Genomic DNA, 26,689 nt, shown 5'->3' with positions numbered 1-26,689 from the left:
ATGCTAATTAGACCAGACAACCTTTTGAATGAAGACATGGGGGCAGCGGCGGCAGCCAAGCCCCTTGCACGAACTTTGTGCATCAGGCCTCTAGTTCACCTATAAACCCTGAAGTGTTAGATCTTGAAGACATTGAAATAGAACAGATTTTGAGTCAGACTTCAAGGGGCTTTCCTAGAAATGAGAGTATCTTCACAGTCCTTACTGCTGTGTTAGGGCAAATCACCTTATATTCAGCCCTGGGGAAGCTGTTTGTTTCCAATAGGCTAAGCATGCTCAGGATTGTCAGAAAGTGTGGGCTAGTGAGAAGGTTGTAGGCTTTGATTCAGCCCAGAGAAAATAAAGTACCTGGTGCTTAGCAAAATGAGGTGCTAGCAAATTAGAGCCCCTTTTTGGTGACATTCATTTTCCTTCAGAACACCAGGATATAAATTCTTCCGATGGCAGAAACGGTGTGAGTTTTCCTCATCATATTCCCAGTAGCAGCAGGCAGTAGGCAGTCAATTGAGCAAGTGTACTTGTCTTCATATTTATTATTGCTTTTGAAGACTGGCCACGGAAAGGATTATGTAGGGCCACCTCTCCTTATTCCTTTCTTGTATTTAAGGCTCAGTCACTATTTTAGTTTTTTTGTTATTTTCTTACACTGTCCAGCCCTGCTTCCCTCCCACTAATCTGCTCTTGGGAGGTTTTCTTTAATAGGCCATCTACCTCAGCTAGTGGACTTGCTGGAAGGTGGGTTGGATCAGCTTTTTAAAATTGTATGCCGAAAGCTGCTTATATTAGGAACTGAGCAAAAGCAGAATGAAGCAGGGAGGAGAGAGGAAGTAGTAAAATGCCTTGCCTAGCCAGTGGCAAGTCTTAACCCGCTTGTTTTTTTAGCATGTCTGAGAAATAGGCATTGTGAAATGTGCTTTGGAACCTGCAATGCCTGGCCTCTTCACTACTTACCAACTACTTGAATTTGTATGAATTAGTGAGCTTTCATGCCCATATTTGTCTGTAAAATAACAATAGCAATACTTCACAGGATTGTTATGAGAATCATATAAAGTTATATATATAAAAGCAAGTAGTATTATCCCTGGCATGTAGTATTGCAGGAAAAACTATACTAAATGCAGTGTGAGATTTTATCCAAATGGTTGCACAGGTATGTGTGTAGGCTCTGTCTGCCAACGGTGACTGGGACAGTTACCTTTGTAAATACTAGCCTTCCATCAGAAAGAATTGGGACTCCCCATTTTTTAAATCCCTGGGGTTTCTAATTGCAGATTTCTTCTGTGGGGTGTGTGTGTGTGTGTGCACGCGCGCCGCGCATGCATCTTTATGCTTGTAAAAAAAATCTGTGCTTTAGCATTATATTATTGATACTTTATTGGCAGGGGTAGTGTATTTCAGAGTATTCAATAATCAGTATTACATGTACTAACCACTGAATGAATACCAGCCCTTACACTAGAGCAGGGTTCTGTAAACCTATAATATGCCAAGCATTAGTCCTTTAGTTCCTGCATCATTAGGAGGTCATAGGGGTCTGGGGCAAGGGGCCATCATGGGGCATAACAGAGAAGCAGGGTCAGTCAGGGCTTACTGGTTCAGAAGTATTTTAATAATTTGCCAAGGATGATTGTTAAAATGCATACCAGCTAAATATTGACCTACTTCTTGATAGTTCATGATGAATGAATTACATTCTTAGACCTGATTCTACTTCTCCAAATATAGGAAAGAGGAGTTTGTACTTGGCTGACCTTGATATTCTTCTTCTTTTTTTTTTGACCTTGATATTCTTTTAAAGATAATGAAAACCCTTAATCTGACTTTTTAAAAAAAGTATTGAAATTTGATTCAGGAAAAGTCTAATGAAACAAATATACTTGATATTTAAAATGTTGCATCTCTGTTAGTGGTGGGAGTGAGGAAGCTCATTTAAAGAAAGCCTATGATTAATTTTTGTACAGTGCCTAGATGGTCATAAAATACTTGCTTTGTAAATTTTGGTGTTCATGTCAGGTTTGCTTAAACAGAAATAGAATTAGTTTTCCTTTGGTAGAAATCTAGTCTCTGGAAGGAGATTATGTTACTGAGGTAGATATAATATAACTTTAGGTAGATCTTGTGATGGTTTAGTCTCACCAAGGAGGACACCATCTATATTAATAAAAGGGTAATATGCTAATTAGACCAGATAGACCAGGCGTCTTCCGGACGTCCTTCTGGACAAAGCCACCGTGGTAGGGGCCAAGGCAGAGGCGGTTAGGGGTGATCAGGCAGGCAGGCAGAGGTGGTTAGGGGCGAGCAGGCAGGCAGGCAGAAGCAGTTAGGGACGAGTAGGCAGGCAGGCAGGTGAGCGGTTAAGAGCCAGCGGTCCCGGATTGTGAGAGGGATTGTGATATCAGTTAGGCCAGTGGTCGGCAAACTCATTAGTCAACATAGCCATATATCAGCAGTTCCACGATTGAAATTTCTTTTGAGAGCCGAAAACCGACTTCTGCGCATGGGCCATGAAGTTTCCATCGCACTGTACGTGCACGCCCGCACGTGGTATTTTGTGGAAGAGCCACACTCAAGGGGCCGAAGAGCCGCATGTGGCTCGTGAGCCACAGTTTGCTGACCACTGAGTTAGGCTGACCAGCCAAGCAGCTCCATTGAAAAGGTATATAGACTACTTGTTAAAAAGTTTTTGTTTACTTCTCAAGATTGGTACCAGTGAGTGGATGCATTAGAATAATCTATTTCCCTCTTTTATACAGACACTAGAGGCTGGGGGCCACTATCTCCTGATCCCTTGACATATCAAGATTTGCAAGCTTTCCCTTATACATAAGCGTTCAGAGATCATAATAATCTCGCCACTCAGTTTATGTCCCCATTCTTATCTCTGAAACCTTTGCAGCTGTGATTTAGAGCTGGGAGATTATCCTGAATCTGGTGGGCCTGATAAAATCACAACAGTCCTTATCAGAGGGAACCAGAGGAGTCATCCAGCCAGCAGAGAAAGTAATGTGACCACAGGAGCAGAGGTTAGAGTGAATTTCTTTGAAGACGGCCATAAGCTCAGGAATGCAGGTGGCTACTAGAAACTGAAAAAGGCAGAAATGGATTCTCTCCTCAGAGCCTTAAAAGAAACCAGCTCTGCTCATGATACCTTGACATTAGCCCAGTGAAACCAATTTTGGACTTCTGACCTCCAGGACTGTAGAAGAATAAATTTATGTTGTGTTAGGTCATTAAGTTTGTGGTAATTTGTCACAACAGCAGTTGGAAACTAATATACTTGGTAAGATTTCTTTTTAAGTGGCAGTATCAAAACACCTTGGATGTAATAGAGTAGATATTTTTTCTTTCCTTTTGTTTCGAATTTTTTTATACTTGAAGAGAGTAGATGCCAAGTTAAAAATTAGACTCCCAAGTTTTGTGGGTTTTTTTTCTGTTTTAAGTTTCATATCTAGTCCTTGTTGATTCATTGTGATGAGGTAAATGCCTGGTGTAAAACTATTTGATGATTGTTTACTAGGCTTTTTTTTTTTTTTTTTCAAAATATAATAATGGTTTCCATGACCTAGGCACTCTGCTAAGCCTTAGGGATAGGATAGAACTGAGAGCAAATGACCCAAGTTTTTCACTTTCACAGTTTACAGTTCATGTGCAAGTTATTCATAGTGGTTCAAAATACTGTACATGCGGCATTAAGCAAGCATTCCCTTATAGGGTTAGAGAATGTTTTCTAGAGGAAGAGCTGAACTGAGGGCTGAAGAATGAGTAAGAGGTGATCAGATGAAGGAAGAAGAGGGAATTTTTGAAGATTCCAGCTAGAGGGAAGAGCTTATGTGAAGGATCAGAGGTGAAGGAACAAGCATGCCTTGAGAACAATTGAGTGTGGGAAGAGTGTGTGCAATATTGATTCTTAGCATTTTCCTACTCATGGCTACTGTAATGTTAACATTTTTGGTGGCATTCTTGAAGGAATTAAACTTTGAACACCTGTATTTTTAAAAAGCAAGTTTAGAAAAATGCCACATATTTACCCATCTCCCCAGAAACCTTTACACGCCAACTTAATTGTATTCTGCCCTAACCAGCCTCTTTGATTGCCTCTTAAGGAAGAGCTCTAGCACACACTCTTACTTAAAGTAGTGCTGTGGCTTCTTTGTTGTGTGTGTGTGTGTGTGTGTGTGTGTGTGTGTGTGTGTGTGTGTGGCAAGTTATACCTCTTCCTACCAGGTCAGCATTCTGTGTCACTTCCATAACAAGAGGCATCCTTAGTTGTAGCAAACTTAATTTCATTTATTGACCAAACTTTGGTAAACTGATGTGAAGGACTTGCAGTATACAGTATATTAAGGATACCTGTTGAAAATCTTTGTGAGAAGGAGGGTTGGTGAGCAAGGAAGCAGGGGAGGTAAGCAGGGCCTTTGCTTTCGTTTTCTCTTTTCAGCTGTAACCAAGTACCACAAATTGCTGGCTTAAAACAACATGAACTCATCATCTGTAGGTTAGAAATCTAACTGGGCTAAATAAAGTCAAGGTGTCAGTGGGGCTGCATTCCCTTCTAGAGGCTCTGGGACAGAACCCATTTCTTTGCCTTTCCTAGCTTTTAGAGGCTGCCCACATTCCGTGACTCATGGCCCTCTCTTTCCATCTTCAAAGTCAGCAACATTGCATTTCTCTGAGGAATCTTCCGTAGTCACATCTCCATCTTCCGTTTTTTATTTTTTTTTAAAGGAGGGGCTTTTTTAAAAAAAAATATATACTTTATTGACTTTTTACAGAGAGGAAGGGAGAGGGATAGAGAGTTAGAAACATCAATGAGAGAGAAACATCGATCAGCTGCCTCTTGCACACCTCCTATTGGGGATGTCCCCGCAACCAAGGTACATGCCTTTGACCGGAATCGAACCTGGGACCCTTGAGTCCGCAGGCCGATGCTCTATCCACTGAGCCAAACCAGCTAGCGCAGTGGTCGGCAAACTGCGGCTCTTTGGCCCCTTGAGTGTGGCTCTTCCACAAAATACCACGTGCAGGCACGCACGTACAGTGTGATTGAAACTTCGTGGCCCTTGCGCAGAAGTTGGTTTTGGGCTCTCAAAAGAAATTTCAATCGTTGTACTTGTTGATATTTGGCTCTGTTGACTAATGAGTTTGCCGACCACTGAGCTAGGGCATCCATCTTCCACTTTTAAGGACTCTTGTGATTACATTGAGCTCGCCTGGATAATTGAGGATAAAGTCTCTATTTTAATACATCTGCAGCCTTAACTCCCTGTGCCATGTAACCTAACATATTCACAGGTTCCAGGGATTAGGTCATTGACGTATAGGATGGGGGAGAGATTTTGGGGCCTTCCACTGTCTTATAGGCCATGCCAAAGAATTTGAATTTGTTCTTGATGACAAGAGAAACCATTAGAAAGCTTTAAATAAGGAAGTAAAAATCATATTTGCTTTTTAGGAAAGTCATGCTGGTTATATTTGGTGTAGTCATTTGTCTAAAAATTTGTGTCATAGAATTTACTACTATCAATTTAGTATAGTTCATTTCCAACTCTTTTCTGATGTTTTTAAAACATATGTTGTAATAATTTTAGATTTGCAAAAGTGATGCAAAGATAGTGCAGAAAAATTTCCTTTAAAGTCTTACATCTTCTTCTCATGTCTTAACAACAAAACCATGGTACATTTATCAAAACTGGGAAATTAACATTGGCGAACTACAATTAGCCTAAGTATAGATTTTATTTATAATTTACCAGTTTTTCTACTATCCTTTTTTTCTATTCCTGGATCTAATTCAGGCTGTCATATTGCATTTAGTTGTCATGCCTTCTTAATCTCCTCTGGTCTGTGATAGTTTCTTAGTCTTTTTTGTTTTTTAGGACCTGACAGTACTTACTAGTTATTTTATAGACAGTCCCTCACTTTGGGCTTGCTGATGCTTTTTTATGATTACACTGTGGTTATGAATTTTTCGGAAGAATACCACAGAGATGAAGTGTCCTCCTTATCATATCAAGGGTTACATGCCATCAATTTGTTTTATTATTATGTTAGCCAAGGGTGCTTGACTGGGGGGATGTCCTAGTTAACTTGAGTGGCTATGATGAAATACCATAAGTTGGGTGGCCTACACCATAGACATTTTTGGAGTCTGGAAGTCCGAGGTCAGGATGCCAGCATGGTTGGGTTCTGGTGAAGACCCTCTTCCTGACTTGCAGATGACTGTCTTCTCTTTGTGTGTGCTCATATTGCTTTTCCTTGGTTCATGCATGTGAGGAAAAGAGATCCCTTCCTCTTTTATAAGGCTACTAAGTCCATCATGAGGATCCTACCCTCCTGACCTGACTTAAACCTTATTACTCCTCCAAAGGCTCAACTTCTTAATACCATCAAACTGAGAATTTGGGCTTTAAAAAAGGATTTTGAGGTGACACATTCAGTCCATAGTAGGGAGTGCCGTTCGAGTTCCCCCACCGTAGAGTTACTATTTTTTTTTTTTTCCTATTGTATTAGAGCTAACTCACTTAACTCCAGTCTGCATTTAACAGAAAAGGAATTAAATTCCACTTCCTAGAGTGGAGTGTATCAAATAATATGTGGGCATATGTTAAAATCAACACAGTTATTAATAAACTAGAGGCCCAGTGCACGAAATTCGTGCACGGGGGTGTGTGTCCCTCAGCCCAGCCTGCACCCTCTCCAATCTGGGACCCCTCGAGGGATGTCTGACTGTTTAGGCCCGATCCTGGTAGGAACGGGCCTAAACGGGCAGTCGGACATCCTTCTCACAATCCAGGACTGCTGGCTCCCAACTGCTCGCCTGCCTGCCTTCCTGATTGCCCCTAACTGCTTCTGCCTGCCAACCTAATCACCTCCTAACCACTCCCCTGCCAGCCTGATTGATGCCTAACTGCTCCCCTGCAGGCCTAGTCACCTGTAACTGCCCTCCCCTGCAGGCCTGGTCCCCCCCAATTGCTCTCCCCTGCAGGCCTGGGTCTCCCCCAACTGCCCTTCCCTGAAGGCCCGGTCGCCCCCAACTTCCCTCCTCTGCTGGCCTGGTTACCCCTAACTGCCCTCCCCTGCAGGCTTGATCATCCCAAACTGCCCTTCCTTGTAGGCCTGGTCCCTCCCAACTGCCCTCCCCTGCTGGCCATCTTGTGTCCACATGGGGGCAGCCATCTTGTGTGTTGGAGTGATGGTCAATTTGCACATTACTCTTTTATTAGATAGGATAGAGGCCTGGTGCACAAGTGGGGTCCAGCTGGTTTGCCCTGAAGGGTGTCCTGGACCAGGGTGGGGGTTCCCTTGGGGCGTGGGGTGGCCTGGGTGAGGGGCCTGTGGTGGTTTGCAGGCCAGCCACACCCTCTGGTGACCCAAGAGGAGGCCCTGGTATCTGGGATTTATTTATCTTCTATAATTGAAATTTTGTAGCCTGGAGTGGAGCCAAGCCTCCTGCTTGCTCCGTGGCTGCAGTCATTTTTGTTGGGATTTATTTATCTTCTATAATTGAAACTTTGTAGCCTTGAGTGGAGGCCAAGTCAGGCCAGAGATGCAGGATCTTGGCTTCCCCCATCACCGGGGGCAACCCAAGCCTCCTGCTCTCTCCAGCTCCGTGGCTGCCACCATTTTTGTTGGGATTTATTTATCTTCTATAATTGAAACTTTGTAGCCTTGAGTGGAGGCCTGGGCCCACCAGGGTGTGTGGAAAGCTTGGCTTCCTCCATTGCCGGGGAAACCCAAGCCTCCTGCTCGCTCCGTGGCCGCAGCCATCTTGGTTGGGTTAATTTGCATACTCGATCTTGATTGGATGGTGGGCGTGGCTTGTTGGTGTAGCGGAGTGATGGTTAATTTGCATATTACTCTTTTATTAGATAGGATATTCTTGGGGAGAAACTTTGAAGTTACTATCCTGTTTGTCTTTAAAATTTTCCCCACTAATTTTATTATTTTTCAGTGTCTCCTGTCTATATTATTAATGTGGAATTCTAATAGAGATTTTTATTTTCCTCATTCTTTCTACATTTATTATTTGCGATTTCTCTGTAAGGATGATTTGTCCCTTTTCTTCCATTGTAAAATCTTTTCAATCATTTATTTATATTACTATGGACTCATGAATATTTGAGTCTTTGGATTATAATCCAATACTATCACTATTTATGTTTGTTACTCAATTGTTACAGCTCTGACCATTGGGAGCTTTATCAGGTTGGCTTCTGTGTACTTTGGCCTCCATCCTTTTGGTTTTTGAGCACTTCTTTACTTTCTGGCACTAAAAGATTCTCCATCTTATACATGTCCTACATTAGCACTAAAATTAGCTCTTTGTCCAAGGAGTCCTACTTCCTTTTGTTGGGGAATGGTACTTAGAAACCAAGAACTGTGCCCTGGATGTGCTTATTGCTTGGGATGTCCTGCTTCTAGGCTTTCTCAGCAGACAGCTAGGAGATAGATGTGTGTATGCATGCATGTATGTATGTATGCATACTAACTCACATATGTAAACATATCTTTAATTATATGTCTTCTACCTGTATGTATTTTACTTAAATATCTTCCAAGTAGGTTATCATAGTCTGCAGTCCATCCTAGATTTTCTTGAAAACCTGATTGACTTATTTGCTAAAAATTTGCAATTAATAAATTTGCATTTATTCTTTGTAGTGTAGTAGGTCTTTGTAGTGTAGTAGGTATGGGTTTTGGCAAATGCATTCAGTCAAGTATCCACTACAGTACCATATAGAACAGTTTCAGCACCATAAAAAAGCCCTTATCTAGTCCCCTTATAGTCATCCACCCTCTTCTTCACCCACCCTAGCAACCATTGCTCTGTTTTCCATCCCTATCATTCTACCTTTCCCAGAATGTCATATAAATGGAACCATAAAATATGTAGTCTTGTTCCCCCCCCCCCCCACTTAGCTACATTTATCCATGCATGAATCAATCGTCTGTTCCCTTTTATAGCTATGTAGTATTTTATTGTGTGTATGTTCAGGGTTATTTATCTGTTTCTCTGTTGTTGAATATTTTGGTGGTGTCCAGTTTTTTGTGATTATGAATAAAGCTTCTATAAACATTCATGTAATATTTTTGTGTGTATGTGTATGTGTGAATTCCAATTTTCACACGTTAAGTGAATATGTAGGAGTGAAGGGTCAAATAGTAAATGTATATTTAACTTTACAAGAAACTGCCAAACTATTTTCCAAGGTGCCTATGCTATTTTACATTCCCTGTAACAATGAATGAGAGAGTTCTGTTGCACCACATTGTTGTCAATACTTGATATTTTTTATTTTAATCATTCTAATGGGTGTGTAGATGTATATCTCACTGTGGTTTTAATTTGCATTTCCCTCATAACAGGTTTATTTGCCACCTATATATCTTCCTTAGTGGTGATCTTTTTTTTTCTTTTCCTCTTAGTGGTGATCTTTTCAGATCTTTTAACAATTTTTGGTTGAGTTGTCTGTTTTCTTATTTTCCTTATTGGATATGTGATTTGCAGGTATTTTCTCTAGACTGTGGCATATTCTTTTAACATATATATATATATATATATATATATATATATATATATATATATATATGTATTTTATTGATTCCAAAGAGCAAGGGAGAGGGAGAGAGAGATAGAAACATCAATGGTGGCCTGGCCTATATAGCTCAATGGTTGAGCATCAACCTATGAACCAGGAGGTCACTGTTCAATTCCCAGTCAGGACACATGCCCAGGTTGTGGGCTGGATCCCCAGTTTGGGACATGCAGGAGGCAGCCAATCAACTACTCTTTCTCATCGTTGATGTTTCTTTTTTTTTTTCTTTTTTAAATATATTTTATTGATTTTTTACAGAGAGGAAGAGAGAGGGATAGAGAGTTAGAAACATCAATCAGCTGCCTCCCGCACACCCCACACTGGGGATGTGCCCGCAACCAAGGTACATGCCCTTGACCGGAATCGAACCTGGGACCCTTAAGTCCGCAGGCCGACGCTCTATCCACTGAGCCAAACCGGTTTCGGCTCATTGTTGATGTTTCTATCTCTCTCTCTCCCTATCACTTCCTCTCTAAAAATCAATAAAAATATATTTTTTAAAAAGAAAAGAAAAGAAACATCACCGATGAGAGAGAATCATTGATCGGCCGCCTCCTGCACACCCTCCTGGTGGAGATCGAGTCCACAACCCAGGCATGTGCCCTGACCAGAAATTGAACTGAGACCTCCTGGTTCATAGGTCGATGTTCAACCACTGAGTCATGCCATGGCTTATCTTTTAATTCTCCTAGTGCTTCTCACAGAGCCAAGGCTTTTAATTTGATAAAGTCCACTTCTCATATTCTCATATTTTCTGATATGGACCATGTTTTTAGTGTCACAGGTAAGAACTTATTGCCAAACCTGTATTTACCTAGATATTCTAGAAGTTTTAAGTTTTACATTTAGATCTATAATTCATTTTTACTTAATTTTTTTGTTTAAGGTCTGAGGTATATGTTGGGGTTTATTTTTTTTGTATATGGATTGTTTTAGCACCATTTATTGAAAAGACCATCTTTCCTCCATTGAATTGCCTTTGCACCTTTGTAAAAAATAATTTGGCTAGCCGAAACCGGTTTGGCTCAGTGGATAGAGCGTTGGCCTGTGGACTGAAAGGTCCCAGGTTCGATTCCGGTCAAGGGCATGTATCTTGGTTGCGGGCACATCCCCAGTGGGGGGTGTGCAGGAGGCAGCTGATCGATGTTTCTCTCTCATCGATGTTTCTAACTCTCTATCCCTCTCCCTTCCTCTCTGTAAAAAATCAATAAAATATATTAAAAAAATAATAATTTGGCTATGTTTTAGTGGGTCTATTTTTAAACACACTTCCTTGGTTAGTGTTGTGTGTGTGGTTTTTTTTTTTTTTTTGCTGTTTTAGTACCTTCTTCACCTTTTCATAGAAATTTTAGAATCAGTTTGTTGATATATGTTTTTATTGGTTTTAAGACGTACTAGCTACTTGAACCTAAAGATTAAAATCAAGTCTTCTAGTCCACAAATATACTATTTCATTTCATTTAGTTAAATCTTGATTTCTTTCATCAGTGTTTTATGGTTTTCTGCATATAGACCCTTCACATATTTCCTTAGATTTATATTTTAAGCACTTCTTTTTTGTGTGCCATAAATGATATTACTTGCTTAATTTAAAATCCCAGTTGCTCATTATTGGTCTTAGGAAGTGAAATTGACTTGTATTATTGACCTTGTATCTTGTGACTTTGATTAGCTTAATTTAGTTCCAGCCATTTCTTTTGTCAATTCTTTGAAATTTACTATACAATCATTTCATTCGCTAAATAAAAACAGTTTTGTTTCTTCCTTTCTAATCTGTATGGCATTTCTTTTTCTTGCCTGACTGAAGTAGCTAGTACGTCTTGAACATTGTTGAATAGGAGTGGTGAATTGGTTTTTCTTCTTTAGTCTGTTAATATGGTGAATTGCGTTGAATATATTTTCAGATGTTGAGACTGGAATAAACCCAATTTGGTCATGATGTATTTTACTTTTTACATATTGCTGGATTCTACGTGCTAATATTTTCTTCATACAATAATAGTATTTCATGAAAAAGCTTATAGCTAAGTTGAACAAGTGCTTTATCTCAAGATAACCTCTAAACTTTAGTATATGATAGAGTTGCTTTATGTTTATTACAACATTTTTATCACCGAGAATATGAAAAAAGATCTAGATTCTAAGGTAGAGATTTAATATAATTAATAATTTTTTACTGCTTTTATTTAGGGTATTCTTTTGTGAAACTGGCTTTTTTTTTTTTTTTTAAACTATGAGTACATGGTAGAATGGTGTTGATTGGTGCCACTGCTTCAATTTGTGCCACAGGGCCAGCATGTTACCCATCATTGCTTTTGAACCATTAGTCAGATACCATTTAGTACTATTAAAAAAAGGTGTTCAATAGTCTTTACAGAGCTCCCAAGAGTTTTTGGTAATGCCAAGGTTCTATATATTACACTTTAAGAATTGCTGTTCAATATCCTTACTGTATTAGTTTCCTATGGCTGTTGTAAAAAATGAACACGACCATGGTGGCTTAAAACAATTTATTCTCTCCCTGTTCTGGAGAATAGGAGTCTGAAATTAAGGTGTTGGTAGGGCCACACTTTCTCTGTAGAAGACTCTAGGGGAGAATCTGTTCCTTGTCTGCTTCATCTTCACATTGTCTTCTCTTCTATGTGTCTGGTAAGGATACATGTGGTTCCTTTTAGGGCCTGTTCAGATGATGCAGGAGAAGCTCCTCCTCTCAAGACCCTTCACTTACGTTCTTTCTCATATAAAGTAATGCTCATTCTTTTTCATATAAAATCATTTTATGGGTTTTAGGAATTGGGATGTAGAGATTATCTTTTGGGAGGCCACTATTTAACCCTTCTGACTACATGTATGTTAGAGTGTCAATTCCTTGAACATGTGTTTTTCCCCTTTTTTGAACATATTATAATAGCTACTTTGAAGCCTTTGAGTGTTAAGTTCAACTTCTGGGCCCACTCTGATTCTCTAGTCTCTGCCCGCCTTTTTCTTTTCTTCTCTTTTCTTTCTTTCCTTTTCTCTTCTTTCCTTTTCTTTCTTTTCTTTTTTCTTTTCTTTCTCTTCTTTTTCTTCTTTCTCTTCTTTCTTCTGCCTGTCTTTTTATTCTGGGCATCCGGTAACTCTCCTGTGTTTTCACAGTTAAGTTGCCACCTAGGGTCTGATCCAACAATTGTAACTGATAAGAAATTGCTTTTAGCAAGGTAAAGTAAGTGAACACAGATTTACCTACAGAAATATTTATCATCATGTGGCTTAATGTTTTTTAAGAAATTGAAAACAACCAGTGGTCAAGTAATAGAGAATTTATTTAAATACTAGAGACCAGGTGCACGAAATTCGAACACAGGTAGGGTCCCTAGGCCTGGCCAGCAATCAGGAATGATTGGGGCCTTCTAGCTGCTGGCTGGGGCCTTCCTTCCAGCTGTAGGCTGGGGCCTTCCTTCATTCTGCACTGCCCCCTGGTGGTCAGCACGTATCCTAGCAAGTGGGCGAACTCCTGGTCTGTCTAACTCCCGAGGGGACAATTTGCATATTAGCTTTTTATTATATAGGATGATAAACTCATATACTGGAATACTACTCAGACATTTAAGATAATAATGGAAAGATATTCAAGTCATGCTAAATAAAGAAATCATGTAAATGTTCATTATAAGCCCACTTTTGTTTAACTAAATTAGACAGTTATATACAAAAAGAAAATATTGGGTAGACATACATCAAAATGTTAATCACAGTTGATGTTTATTTCATTTTCTGTAAATCTTTTTGCAATGATTATACATCACCTTTGTAATAAGAAAAATACTTCTAGAGTTATTTTTTAAAATTTTGACTATGCACATATGTAACTATCTTATTCTCTCCTTTATAACCTTTGTTGCTGTCCATTTTTGAAGTTAATAAAATACCAGATGTCTTTTCATATATGTTACAGAGTCATTTTGAATCCAAAGATCTGCATCTAAATTATCCCAGAAAGCCAGTTATTTTTCCTTAGAAATTAGTAGCATTAATGAAATTTGGTAATACCTTAAAATGCTTTTATAATTACTGGGCCTAGGTTGGAAACTGTTATTAATGCTCCTTTTCTCTTTTTTTTAAAAAAATTATATTTTACTGATTTTTTTACAGAGAGGAAGGGAGAGAGGTAGTTAGAAACATCGATAAGAGAGAAATATCGATTAGCTGCCTCCTGCACACCCTTTACTGGGGATGTGCCCGCAACCAAGGTACATGCCCTGACTGGAATCGAACCTGGGACCTTTCAGTCCGCAGGCTGATGCTCTATCCACTGAGCCAAACCGGTTTTGGCGCTCCTTTTCTCTTTATGTATTTCTGTTTTATAGCAGCATTCAGTAGGAATTTAATGCAAGCTGCATGTGTAATTTAAATTGTCCGGAAGTCTCATTAAAATACCAAAAAGGAGCAAGTAAAATCAATTTGAATTTATCCAATTATCCCACTGTTTACAAAGTATTATCACAAGATTGTAAAATTTGATTCTAGGATAAAATTTGCCCTTAATTGGAACCGAGGCTAGAATTCCATTGTTTGGGACAACTGACCAGGCTAAAAAAGCCAGCCAGATTTAGTGTAATGAGGGGCCAGCAGATCATTGTTTAAAAGTATGGATTTGTGCCAAATTACTTGATTCAAATCCCAGCCCCGTTACTTTCTATGATTGTGATTACTAAATAGCTTAATATCTGTGCCTCATTTATTTATAGAGTGAGTATAATGATACTGTTTACTTGTAGAGGCTGTGAGGAGGATTAAAAAAGTGTGTGTGTGTGTGTGTGTGTGTGTGTGTGTGTGTGTGTGTGTGTAGAGCGCACATTTAGAACAGCGAGTGCCATAGTGTAAAATCTGTATTATCAAAGGCCAGTGGCCGTAACAAACAACCAAATGACTGGTGACCAGGAGGTGCATTGATGGGTCCCGCCAGTGTGGCGGGTCTGGGGTCTCGCATGATTTCGCGCGCTGGGCCTCTAGTGTTTAATAATAGACTATTAACAAAATTAATGAAATGATTAATGTTAATTTTAATAATTTATATATATAATAGCCTAATATGCAAAGTGTTCCCTGGGGAGTTTGACCGACCGGGAGTTCGATCACTCACTATTACATGCGCTGACCACCAGGGGGTGGCATGGAATGAAGGGAGGCCCCGGCTGACAGCCACTAGGGACCCTACCTGTGCTCAAATTTTGTGCACTGGGCCTCTAGTGATAAAATAAATGCCTTAAATGGTGATCAAAGATATAAAAATATGAAAGTGAAAGTATTAAAAGCATCAGAGGAAAACATGGGTATATAGTTTTATAATACTATGGGGAAGGTTCTACTAAGAATGATTTTAAAATTTATCAAGCAGCCTGGCCAGTTTGCCTCAGTGGTTGAGTATTGACCCATGAACCAAGAAGTCACCAGTTCTATTCCTAGTCTGGGCATAACCTGGGTTGCGAGCAGATCCCCAGTAGGGGATGTACAAGAGGCAGCCTATCAATGTTTCTCTCTCATCGTCAATGTTTCTATTTCTCTATCCCTCTTCCTTCATCTCTCTCTAAAAAACAATAAAAACATATTTTAAAAATTTATCAAACACGAAAGATTTTACTACATAATCGAGATACTATAGCAAAAGATGCCATGAAGAGTCAAAAGACAAACAATAACCTGCGGGAAATATATACAGCATATAAAACAAGGTTAATTTCTTAGAATACAAGAGCACTCATAAATCATAAGGAAAACACAATGCTATGGAAAAGGGCAAATAACAGAGGAAAACATTCAAATGGCTAAGAAATATTTGAGAAGATTCTAAACATCATTCAAAAGTTAAGTATGCAAACAAAAATTTTTTTTCTTATCAAATTGGCAAAGATTTAAAATGCCACTCAGTGTTGGGAAGATGAGACATTCTTAAGCATTATTGATGGAAGGTGGAAGGTGTAAATTTATAGATCTTTTTGGAGAGGTATTTGACAGTAACGGTCAATTTTAAAAGGCCTGGCTGGTGTGGCTCGGTTGGTTGGACCATCATCCCACACGCAGAGGTTGCGAGTTTGATCCCTAGTAGGGGCATGTATATGAGGCAGCCCACCGATGTTTCTCTCACACGTCGTTGTTACTCTCTTTCCCTTTCCCTGGGAGGATTGCGGGGGGGGGGGGGGGGGGAAGCACAAACCCTTTGAACCTCCATTTTCACTTCTAAAAACTTATCCTACAAATTCATCAAAGAAGTTGACCTCATAAATATAAGTTAGTTCACTCCCTGAAATAAACATCTGTCAATGGGGATTTAGTAAATAATATATCTCTACAATGAAATACTATATAGAAAATCCTTAAGTTACCTAGGATATATTAAGTTAAAAAAATAAGTTGCAGAACTGTAATATGAAATGTGTGTTTTAAAAAATATACACTGAGTGGCCAGATTATTATGACCACCCCATCAGTACTTCATTGGGCCACCTTTTGCCTTCAATACTGCGGCGATTCTTCTTGGCATTGACTCCACGAGATGTTGAAAGGTGATGCAAGGAATCTGACACCATGCCTGATGAATAGCACTGTCCAGTTCTATGAGATTTGATGGTTGTGGAACCAGCTGCCTGATGGCTCTTTTAACTTCGTCCCACAAATGCTCAATTGGATTGAGATCTGGTGATTGTGGGGGCCACCTAAGCAAGGTAAAGTCTCCCTCATGTTCTTGAAACCACTCCTGCACAATACAAGCACCGTGCATGGCGCATTGTCTTGTTGGAAGAAGCCATCTCCATTGGGATATGCCATCAACATGATAGGATGAACTTGATCAGCAACGATACTTAGGTATGTTGTGCTATTCAGACATTGTTCCACACGAATTAAAGGGTCCAAATCATGCCAGGATAACATGCCCCAAACCATAGCACTGCCCCCACCAGCTTGAAGGGTTGTACTCATGCATGTGGGGTGCATGCTTTCATGCTGTTTCTGCCAAATTCTCACTCTGCCATCTGCATGATGCAACTGGAAACGCGATTCATCGGACCACATGATTTTTTTCCAGTGCTCAGCTGTCGAATCCTTGTGTTCCTGTGCGAATTGGAGATGTTTTATCTTGGTAACTGCAGACAGCAAAGGTGTTCAAACAGGCCTTTGGCTTCCATATCCCATACAATGCAGGGTACGGCTAATTTGCCTACAAATGTCAGGTGGTCATAATAATCTGGCCACACAGTGTATATACTTATATATGCACTAGAGGCCCAGTGCACGAAATTCGTGCACTCGGGGAGGGGTCCCCCAGCCCGGCCTGTGCCCTCTCACAGTCCGGGAGCCCTTGGGGGGATGTCTGACTGTTGGCATTCAGACATCCTTAGTGCTGCCGTGGAGGCGGGAGAGGCTCCTGCCACCTCTGCTGCGCTCTCCAGCAATGAACCGGCTCCGGGCTTCTGGCTGAGTGGCGTTCCTGCTGTGGGAGTGCACTGACCACCAGGGGGCAGCTCCTGTGTTGAGCATCTTCCCCCTCATGGTCAGTGCGCATCAGAGCGACCGGTCTTCCGCTGTTCGGTTGATTTACATATTAGCTTTTTATTATATAAGATTGCATGTTATATGTTCGTTGGTAGGATACATAAGAAATCATCAGCCCTAGCTGGTTTGGCTCAGTGGATGAAGCATCAGCTCATGAACTGAAGGGTCTTGGGTTTTGTTCTGGTCAAGGTCACATACCTTGGTTGCAGGCTCGATCCCTGGCCCTGGTCAGGGCGCATGTGCAGGAGGCAACCAATTGATTTGTCTCTCTCACACTGATGTTTCTCTCTGTGTGTCTCTCCCCATTTCCTTACTCTCTAAAAATCAATGGAAAAATATCCTCGAGTGAGGATTAATAATAAAAATAAAAGAAACCGTTAGCACTTGGTATGTTGTTACCTTCGTAGTTTTTTTTAAAAAGGTATAAAAAGATTTGAACTTCTTCTAAGCTGGTGTTAGTTATCAATTGCAGCATAATAAAATACTCCAAATTTAGCAACTTAAAACAACAAATATTTAATCTTATCGTTTCTGAGGGACATGAACTTAGAAATGGCCTACCGGAGGGGTTCTGGCTTAGGGTCTTAGGAGATTGCAGTCAAGCTGTCACCTGGGATGTAGTTATCTCAAGATGACTAGGTAGGAAAGATCTGCTTCCAAATTCATTCATGTGGTTGTTGGCAGGCCTCGGTTTCTCTTTGGCTGTTGGCCAGAGAGTTTAATTCCTCGCCACATGGACTTCTCTGTAGGGCTCGTCACTATTTGGCAGGTTCTTCCTGATTGAGTGATCCAAGAGAAAGAGCCAATACCCACTGCTGGGCAGATGTTGGAAGTGATAGACCATTTATTACCTTTGCTATATGGCATTGGTCACAGAACAGTTCTGATACTTTGTGGGAGGGTGTGAATACTAGGAGGGAAGGATCATTGGAGGCCATTTTGGAGACTAGCTATCACAGTGGATTTATAACAGTATATATCTATCTTTTGAAACAATTTGTGATTATGAAGAAGTAAAATAATTGGGCAACATTTAGGTGGGAACTGTGCTTAAAAATTAGCTATCTCCTTAACAATCCCTGTAAATATTTGCTTTTCTTTTTCAGGTCCAGCACAGAATCAAATGCCGGTTCCATCTGCTTATGAATTGTATGCTCAAAGCTGTAGTATTCCCTCCGGACATCACTTTCAAGGAACTGGGAAAATGACCTCATTGCCGTTGGATGGCCAGTGTGGTGATTACTACTCTGGTTTCTATACAGTATCCACACAAAATGTGGTGACTCCTAAAACTACAAACCAACAACCAGGAGCAGAGCAGGTTTATGGCAGACTTCCTCCTGCCCCTCACAATGTGGGGTCCACTCCAGAATATTTCCAAGGTGCCGCATCACCAGCATCTCATTTGTATATGAGTGCCTCACAGCCATACTCCTCTTTTGTGAATCATTATAGTGGTCCAGCTATGTACTCTGCCAACTCTTCTGCTGTTTCTCAGGGACTTCCCTCTACTTGTGGTCACTATGCTGTGTCAACTGTTTCCAATGCTGTATATCCTAGTGTTTCATATCCCTCTCTGCCTGCTGGTGAGCCATATGGGCAACAAATTTTTACCTCACAGAATGCTTCAACTGTCAGACCAGTCAGAGATAATTCATTTTCTAGTCAAAATACCGCTCTCAGCCGTCCATCACCACTTCCACCTCCACCATCACAACAGTACCACCAGCAGCAGAGTCTTTCGGGATACAGTACTCCCTCATGGTCAGCTTCAGGCCCTCCATCAACTCAAGACAATCTCATCCGAAACCACACTGGTTCCCTGGCTCCAGCCAACAACAACCCAACAAATACCGGTAGGTTGAATGAAAAGTTCACCAAAGCATGGTTGAAAACCAGTGCATTTCCAACCAGGTTTTTATTTTCTTGAGAGTTAAAGATGATATTGCCTAATGGAAAAATTGGAAATTAGCTCACCTAAGTAATTAATTTGCTTTATTTCTTGTAGTATTTTGCATCACCTCCCTGTATCCTTTCCCTTCACCCAACCATCTGCCTCATGTTCCTTGACATGATTGGGATCTCAGTCAATATTTATGAATTTTTTTATGCCTCTGCAATAATTGTCTTTAATGTGACTTAAATATAGGGCAAAAGTAAGGGCCCATTTGGGGATATGCTTTGTTAGTCACTACTTTTTTATATATATAACTAGAGGCCTGGTGCATGAAATTCATGCACGGGGCGGGGGGGGGGGTCCCCTCAGCCCAGCCTGCACCCTCTCCAATCTGGGACCCCTTGAGGGATGTCCGACTGCCCGTTTAGGCCCAATCCCAGTAGGGATCCTGCCAGCTGATTGATGCCTGAGTGTCCCCTGCCAGTCTGATTGCCCCTAACTGCCCTCCTCTGCAGATCTGGTCACCCCTAACTTGCCCTCCCCTGAAGGCCTGGTCACCCCTAACTGCCCTCCCCTGAAGGCCTGGTCCCACCCCAACTGCCCTTCCCTGCAGGCCCGGTCACCCCCAACTTCCCTCCTCTGTCACCTGGTCACCCCTAACTGCCCTCCCCTGCAGGCTTGATCGCCCCCAACTGCCCACCCTTGCAGGCCTGGTCCCTCTCAACTGCCATCCCCTCCTGGCCTGATCACTCACAACTGCCCTCCCCTGCTGGCCTGATCCCTCCCAACTGCCTTCCCATGCTGGCCATCTTGTGGCGGCCATCTTGTGTCCACATGGGGCAGCCATCTTTGACCACATGGGGACAGCCATCTTGTGTGTTGGAGTGATGGTCAATTTGCATATTACTCTTTTATTAGATAGGATAATTCAACTTAGGGACAGTCACTATGCCAGCCAGAGCCCAACTCACTTTAGAAAAGATAATGGACTGCAATACACAAGCCTAATTTCTCTTTGTTGGTGCCTACTGGTGACTTTCACAGATGTATCTCCTACACATTAAAGCTGATGTGTTTTTTTATTTACAAATTGGTAAATTAGGCTAAAGGATGGGGAACAAGAGGAGAAATGCATGAACAATACCTTTTTAGTTAGTCTTTCTGACATTCCTAAACGAAGATGTAGTTCAGTTTATTAGTTTACAAATTATAAATGTAAGTATGTAGCCTTTTTAGTGTGGGGTTTCCATAGGATATCCTCATTTTAATGCAATTTGTGAACTTGAGAACTTCACAGAACATGCTCTTGAATGGAATGAAGAGGTATGAAAAAAATGGGAATTGGTAAAGCTGTATTATTTTAATGTCTTCAGATTGTACATAAAAATCTGGATAGCCATATGTCAGGGCTGTTGTAGAAAAGTATGTTTTTATTGATTTTTAGAGAGAGGAAGGGTGAGGGTAGAGAAAGAGAAAAATCAGTGAGAGAAAAACTTCATTGATCAGCTACCTCCTGCACACACCCCTGTTAGGGATCAAGCCCTCAGCCCAGGCATATGCCCTGACCAGGAATCAACCGGCAAACTCTTGGTTCCTGGGTCCGACGCTCAACCGCTGAGCCACACTGGCCAGGCTAGAAAAGTAGTCCTTCCGGGGCAATTAGGTTATTTAAAACCAGACCTTTAGAATATTAGACCTGAATTGTACACTTGAGATCATATTTTCTTTCATTGCTATGTCATTTAGAAACACTTTTTAGCTTTTCAAGCAACTAATAGTGGTTTAAACAAAGAAGGTGGTATTTTTCTCATATACCAAGCAGTCTAGGGGAATTCAGTATATCCAGATGTCCTCAGTGTCTCTTCTATCTTTCCACTCCACCATTCTTAGCATGTTTGTTTGTAGACGAACAAGATAGCATCTGTACCTGTAGACATCAAGTCAGAGTTACTAGTAAAAGCATTGACTGATTCTTGCATATTAGTAAGTCAACTTAAAGCATTGTCACAGTTCTCAAACCTGGCTGTGCGCCTCAATCACTTGCACAGATTGTGATCTTCACCCCCAGCTTACTGTACTAGACCAGAATCTCCAGGATAATCTTGGGAATCTGTATCTCTGGCTTGATCTCAAGGGATGCCCAGTAACAGATCCAAATTCTACTGTAGTCCTTTTTGTTTTATACACAAGGAAAGCTATCCAGGTTGGGATGCTTGTGGTCATTAATGTTAGAAACAGCTTGTCCTGGAGCTCAGTTTCTTCTAATTCTCAGTCTGCCCTTCTCAGAACCAGAGCTTTCTGTCCCCTAGAAATTCTGTGGGGTTTTTTTTTCTCTCCTCTTTCAGCAGCCCTTTTACAGATCAGCTTATCCTAAGGTCCCTATGACTTAAGGATTTTGTGATTTTCGTGACAAAAAATGAAATACAGGTAATTCCTGTCTTATATCTGACATGGGACCCTGGATGGAACCAATTTATACTGACATGTAGGATCAGGGAATTATGGGACCACTTGGCTGATGAACAGAATACCTAATTGGAAAGAGCTTATCATTGAAAAAGAATATTGAATAAAGAGTGGGAATTTACAAAATTACCTTGTATTTGCACAACTGTATTAATTGGTTTTTTAGACAGAGAGATGGGATATATTTTCACTCTTTTAATCCCAGAACTATACTGTGAAAGCCATAATAAATATAATTTGAGAAGTTAATTTGTGTAGACTTAACTGGTTTCTCAGTGGTTAGAGCATCAACCCTCAGACTGAAGGGTCTCGGGTTCAGTTCCAGTCAAGAGCACGTACCTCGGTTGCGGACTCGATCCCCAGCCCCGCACATTGATGTTTCTCTTTGTGTGTCTCTCCCCTTTCCTCTCTCTAAAAAAAAAGAAAAAGAAAAAGAAAAATCAATGGAAATAATATCCTCAGGTAGGATTAGCAAAAAAAGAGGAATTTGTGTTAAGAAGTGTGTGTGTGTGTGTTTGCCCTGGCTGGTGTGCTCAGTGGTGAGAGCATCGTCCTGTGCATTTGGTGCTCCAGTTTGATTCCAGGTCAGGGCATATACCCAGGTTGCAGGTTGGATCCCCAGTCGGGGCACATGGGTCAGGCAACCAATGGATGTCTCTCTCCCTCCCTGCCTTCCCCCTTCCCCCACGCTCTTTCTCTCTGGAATCAATGGGAAAAATGTCCTTGGGTGAGGATTTTTTAAAAACTGTTTTTGTTTGCTTTCTTAAACTTTTAGATTGTTAAATTACTTTTAAATAGTTTAGGGGTTGACAAATATGTTTCAAAACAAATAAAGAGGTTACTTTAAAATTAAATATTACAGAAGTTTCCAAACGTTGTGAGGTGATGTATTTCAATATTTTTTCCGTAGTACCCCAAGTAACTTTAGTGGTAATAGTTCATAAGGTATTTGACAGATGGCACTGTGTTTCTAGTAAAAACTTAAAATTTTCCTTCTAACTCTTGAATTTGTTTAAATACAAGGTTTGGAAACCATGGAAATACTGATTTTAATTTTCTAGAAAGACAGGCGACTTAATTGTTTTGGAACTCTTAAATTATTGTCATTAAAATTAGAATCTTAGGTATTAAACATAGTTTTGTGTGAAATTCAACCTTTGAGTAATTGACAAAATGATTCCATTTTTAAGTTAGTTGATTATACTAGTTTCATTTTCAAGCATAGTAAAACTTCTTAAGCAATTTGTAAAGGATTGGAGATCCAAAAGCATAAACCTGAGTTAAGTGATTATAAAAAATAAGCCATTACTTTTTTATACAGTTGATGAATTCATATTTGGAAACATGGAATAAAAAGACCTTTAAATGTTATCTCATTTGCCTCTTTATTTTAGAAAATCATGTTAGTATAATTTAGCACTAAATCTTCAGATTATTTTATTAAAATGTATCCCAAGTATGTATGTTTTGGATGCTATGTTTGGTTATTAACTTAGAGTAAAATTTTGGCTAATAGGCCATTAAAATTTTTTTAAGCTGTCACTGTAGTTCAGATTATCAAAGTTCAGAAGCTCTTTTTTAGCTTTAGGTGAAGTTGGTTGAGTGTGTGACTTTGGCATATAAAGGTACCCTTTTTTGACAGCAAGATGAATACTGAAACTGTAGATTAATTTAAAGTCATTTTCTTAAAATTTTTTTATTCTTTGTTTTAAAATTGTATTTTTTTCCTCCAATTACAGTTGGTATTCAGTGTTATATTAATTTCAGGTATACAGCATAGTGGTTAGACATTTATGTAATTTACAAAGTGATTGCCACCCGCCCCCCACACCCACCTCCGGCCCCAGAAGACTAGTATTCACCTGGCACCATACATTGTTATTACAATATTATTGACTGTTTTGTAACTATCAATTTGTGCTTCTTAATCCCTTTAAAATTTTCAAGCAGCCCCCAGACCCCCTCCCATCTGGCAACAATCAGTTCTCTGTATCTAAGTATGTTTTGTTTTTTCTGTTCTTTAGATTCCACATATAAGTGAAATCACATGGTATTTGTCTTTCTCTGTTTTACTTATTTTACTTAGCATAATAACCTCTAGGTCCACCTATTGCCGGAAGCCAGTTCCAGCATGTCATAATTTCAAGAGTTTCATCAGAAGGTTGATGGAACTTGGGGACTCAACAAGGGCTGAGTCGCATATGTTATCACCTGTTGGGAATGGCTAAAGGCATTTCCCCAAACCTGAAAAGGATGATTGCTTGCTGACAGACAGCTCAGGGCATCTCAATCTACATGTTATTGCCTCCTGTTCGCCAAACACCTGAACACCCGAAGGCAATTTATCACAAACCTGACAATCTGACAATGGATTCTGTACCTAACAGCACCCTTTTAATGTGTATATCTCCACCTTGCCTTAGGACAAATTGTGTTAATAAAAAGCAAGGGGTCCTGAGACAAGGAGAACTTAGTTTCTTTAGCTAAGTCTTTCTCTGACTCCCCAGTATGCCTTTCAAAATTATGTTTCATCTCTGGGCTCTTTATTAATTTACGCACAACGCTTCTCCAGATTGCTGAACCCTTCTAGAAATCGGATCAAGAACACCAGCGTTAACCTAAGTTGTCACAAATGATAAGATTTCTTTCTTTTTTATGGCTTAATATTCTAGTGTATATATGCACCACATTTTCTTTATTCAATCGTCTGTTGATGGGCACTTAGATTGCTTCTATATCTTGGCTATTGTAAATAATGCTGCAGTGAATGTAGGGCTGCACATATCTTTCCAAATTAGTGTTTTGGATTTCTTCAAATAAATACCCAGAAGTGGAATTTGTGGGTCATAAGGTAGTTCTATTTTTAATTTTGGGAGCAAACTTTATACTGTTTACCATAGTGGCTGCACCAATTTGCAATTCTACCAACAATGCACAAGGGTTCCTTTTCTACGTACCTTCCCCAATATTTACTGTTTGTTGATGTATTGATGATAGCCATTCTGACCGGTGTGAGTTGATACCTTATTGTGGTTTTGATTTGCGTTCCTCTGATGATTAGTGACATTGAGCATCTTTTCATATGTCTATTGGCCATCTCTCTGTCCTCTTTGGAAAAGTGTCTATTCAGGTCTTCTGTCCATTTTCTTTTCTTTTTTCCTTTTTTTTTTTTTTTTTTAATATATTTTATTGATTTTTCACAGAGAGGAAGGGAGAGGGATAGAGAGCTAGAAACATCGATGAGAGAGAAACATTGACCAGCTGCCTCCTGCACGCCCCCTACCGGGGATGTGCCTGCAACCAATGTACATGCCCTCGACCGGAATCGAACCTGGGACCTTCCAGTCCGCAGACCGATGCTCTATCCACTGAGCCAAACCGGTTTCGGCTCCTTTTTTTTTTTTAATCCTCATGAGAGGATATTGTTTTTCCATCAATTTTTAGAGAGTGGAAGTGAGGGAATAGGGGGAGAGAGAGAAACTTTGATGTGGGAAGAACACATCAATTGTTTGCCTCCTGCACATACCCCAACGGGGGCTGAGGATTGAACCTGCAACTTAGGCTTGCAACCCAGGCATGTGCCTTTGACCAAGATTTGAACCCATGAGCAACACTGGCCAGGGCATCTTCTGTCCATTTTTAAAAATATATATTTTATTGATTTTTTTACAGAGAGGAAGGGAGAGGGATAGAGAGTTAGAAACATCTATGAGAGAGAAACATCGATCAGCTGCCTCCTGCACACCCTCTACTGGGGATGTGTCCGCAACCAAGGTACATGCCCTTGACCGGGATCGAACCTAGGACCCTTCAGTCCCCAGGCCGACGCTCTATCCACTGAGCCAAACCAGTTTGGGCTTCTGTTCATTTTTTAATTGGATTGTTTATTTTTGGGTGGTAAGTTGTATGATTTCCTTATAAATTTTGGATATTAACTCTTATTGGATATATCATTGGCAAATATCTTCTCCCAATTGGTAGGTTGTCTTGGTGTTTTATTGATGATTTCCTTTGCTGTGCAAATACTCTTTTTAAAAAAAGATATATTTTATTGATTTTTTTTACAGAGAGGAAGGGAGAGTGATAGAGTGTTAGAAACATCAATGAGAGAGAAACATCTATCAGCTGCCTCCTGCACACCCCCCACTGGGGATATGCCCACAACCAAGGTACATGCCCTTGACCGGAACCAAACCCGGGACCCTTGAGTCCACAGACCGACACTCTCTCCACTGAGCCAAACCAGTTAGGGCCAAATACTCTTTGGTGTAGTCCCATTTGTTTATTTTTTTGTTTCCCTTGCCTAAAGAGATTTATCAGAAAAAAATATATTACTAAGATGCGGTGTCAGAGAGTTTTCTGCCTATGTTTTCTTCAAGGAGTTCTGTAGTTTTGGGTCTTACATTTAAGTCTTTAATCTATTTTTGAGATTTTTCTTGTATATGGTATAAGAAAGTAGTCGTTTCTTTTTTGGATGTATCAGTCTAGTTTTGCCTCCTGCACACACCCCAACGGGGGCTGAAGTTTGAACCTGCAACTTAGACTGCAACCCAGGCATGTGCCTTTGACCAGGATTCGAACCCATGAGCAACACTGGCCAGGGCATCTTCTGTCCATTTTTTAAAATATGTCCATTTATTGAATAGATTATCTTTATTCCATTGTATATTCTTGCCTTTTTAGCCATAGGTTAATTAAGTATATAGGCTTGGGTTTATTTCTGGACTCTATTTTGCTCCATTGCCATTCTGATTACTATTACTATTACTATTACTATAGAGGTCTTTTGTGGTTCTATATAAATTTTAGAATTATTTGTTCTATTTCTGTGAAAAATACCATTGATATTTTGATAGGGATTGCATTATATCTATAGATGGTTTTGGGTAGTATGGACATTTTAGTAATGTTAATTCTTTCTGTCCATGAGCATGGTATATGAAAAAGCACATCATTTTTAAAATCAGCAAGATAAATCTTGTTGCCAAGACCTAGAATTTTGTCAGAAAAATTATTCTTATTAAAATGATATTTACTAAGTCTTGCTTAACAAGGATCACATATTACAGCATGTTACAAAATAATACTGTGATTAATGTACAATTGTATAAAACAAGAACCATTAAAAGCCACTTATCTAATAAATGTGGAATATGCAAATTGACCGTCACTTCACAACAAAGAAAGCGGTGTCCAT

General features: G+C 40.1%; 1 protein-coding gene across 5 annotated transcripts in view; it reads left to right on the top strand.

Moving 5' to 3' along the window:
• Window positions 1-26,689, top strand: part of SEC24B (SEC24 homolog B, COPII coat complex component) — a 95,514-nt gene that overhangs the window by 5,494 nt on the left and 63,331 nt on the right. For all 5 annotated transcript variants that reach the window (XM_079774340.1, XM_079774339.1, XM_079774337.1 and 2 more), the window contains exon 2: window positions 18,236-18,985. In XM_079774340.1, coding sequence (XP_079630466.1) covers window positions 18,236-18,985 — 750 coding nt within the window. The remainder of the gene's footprint in view (window positions 1-18,235; window positions 18,986-26,689) is intronic.

This window comes from Cnephaeus nilssonii (assembly GCF_951640355.1).
Source record: "Cnephaeus nilssonii genome assembly, chromosome: 1".
Classification (NCBI taxonomy): Eukaryota; Metazoa; Chordata; class Mammalia; order Chiroptera; family Vespertilionidae; genus Cnephaeus; species Cnephaeus nilssonii.
This window is presented reverse-complemented; position numbering and strand designations above follow the sequence as displayed.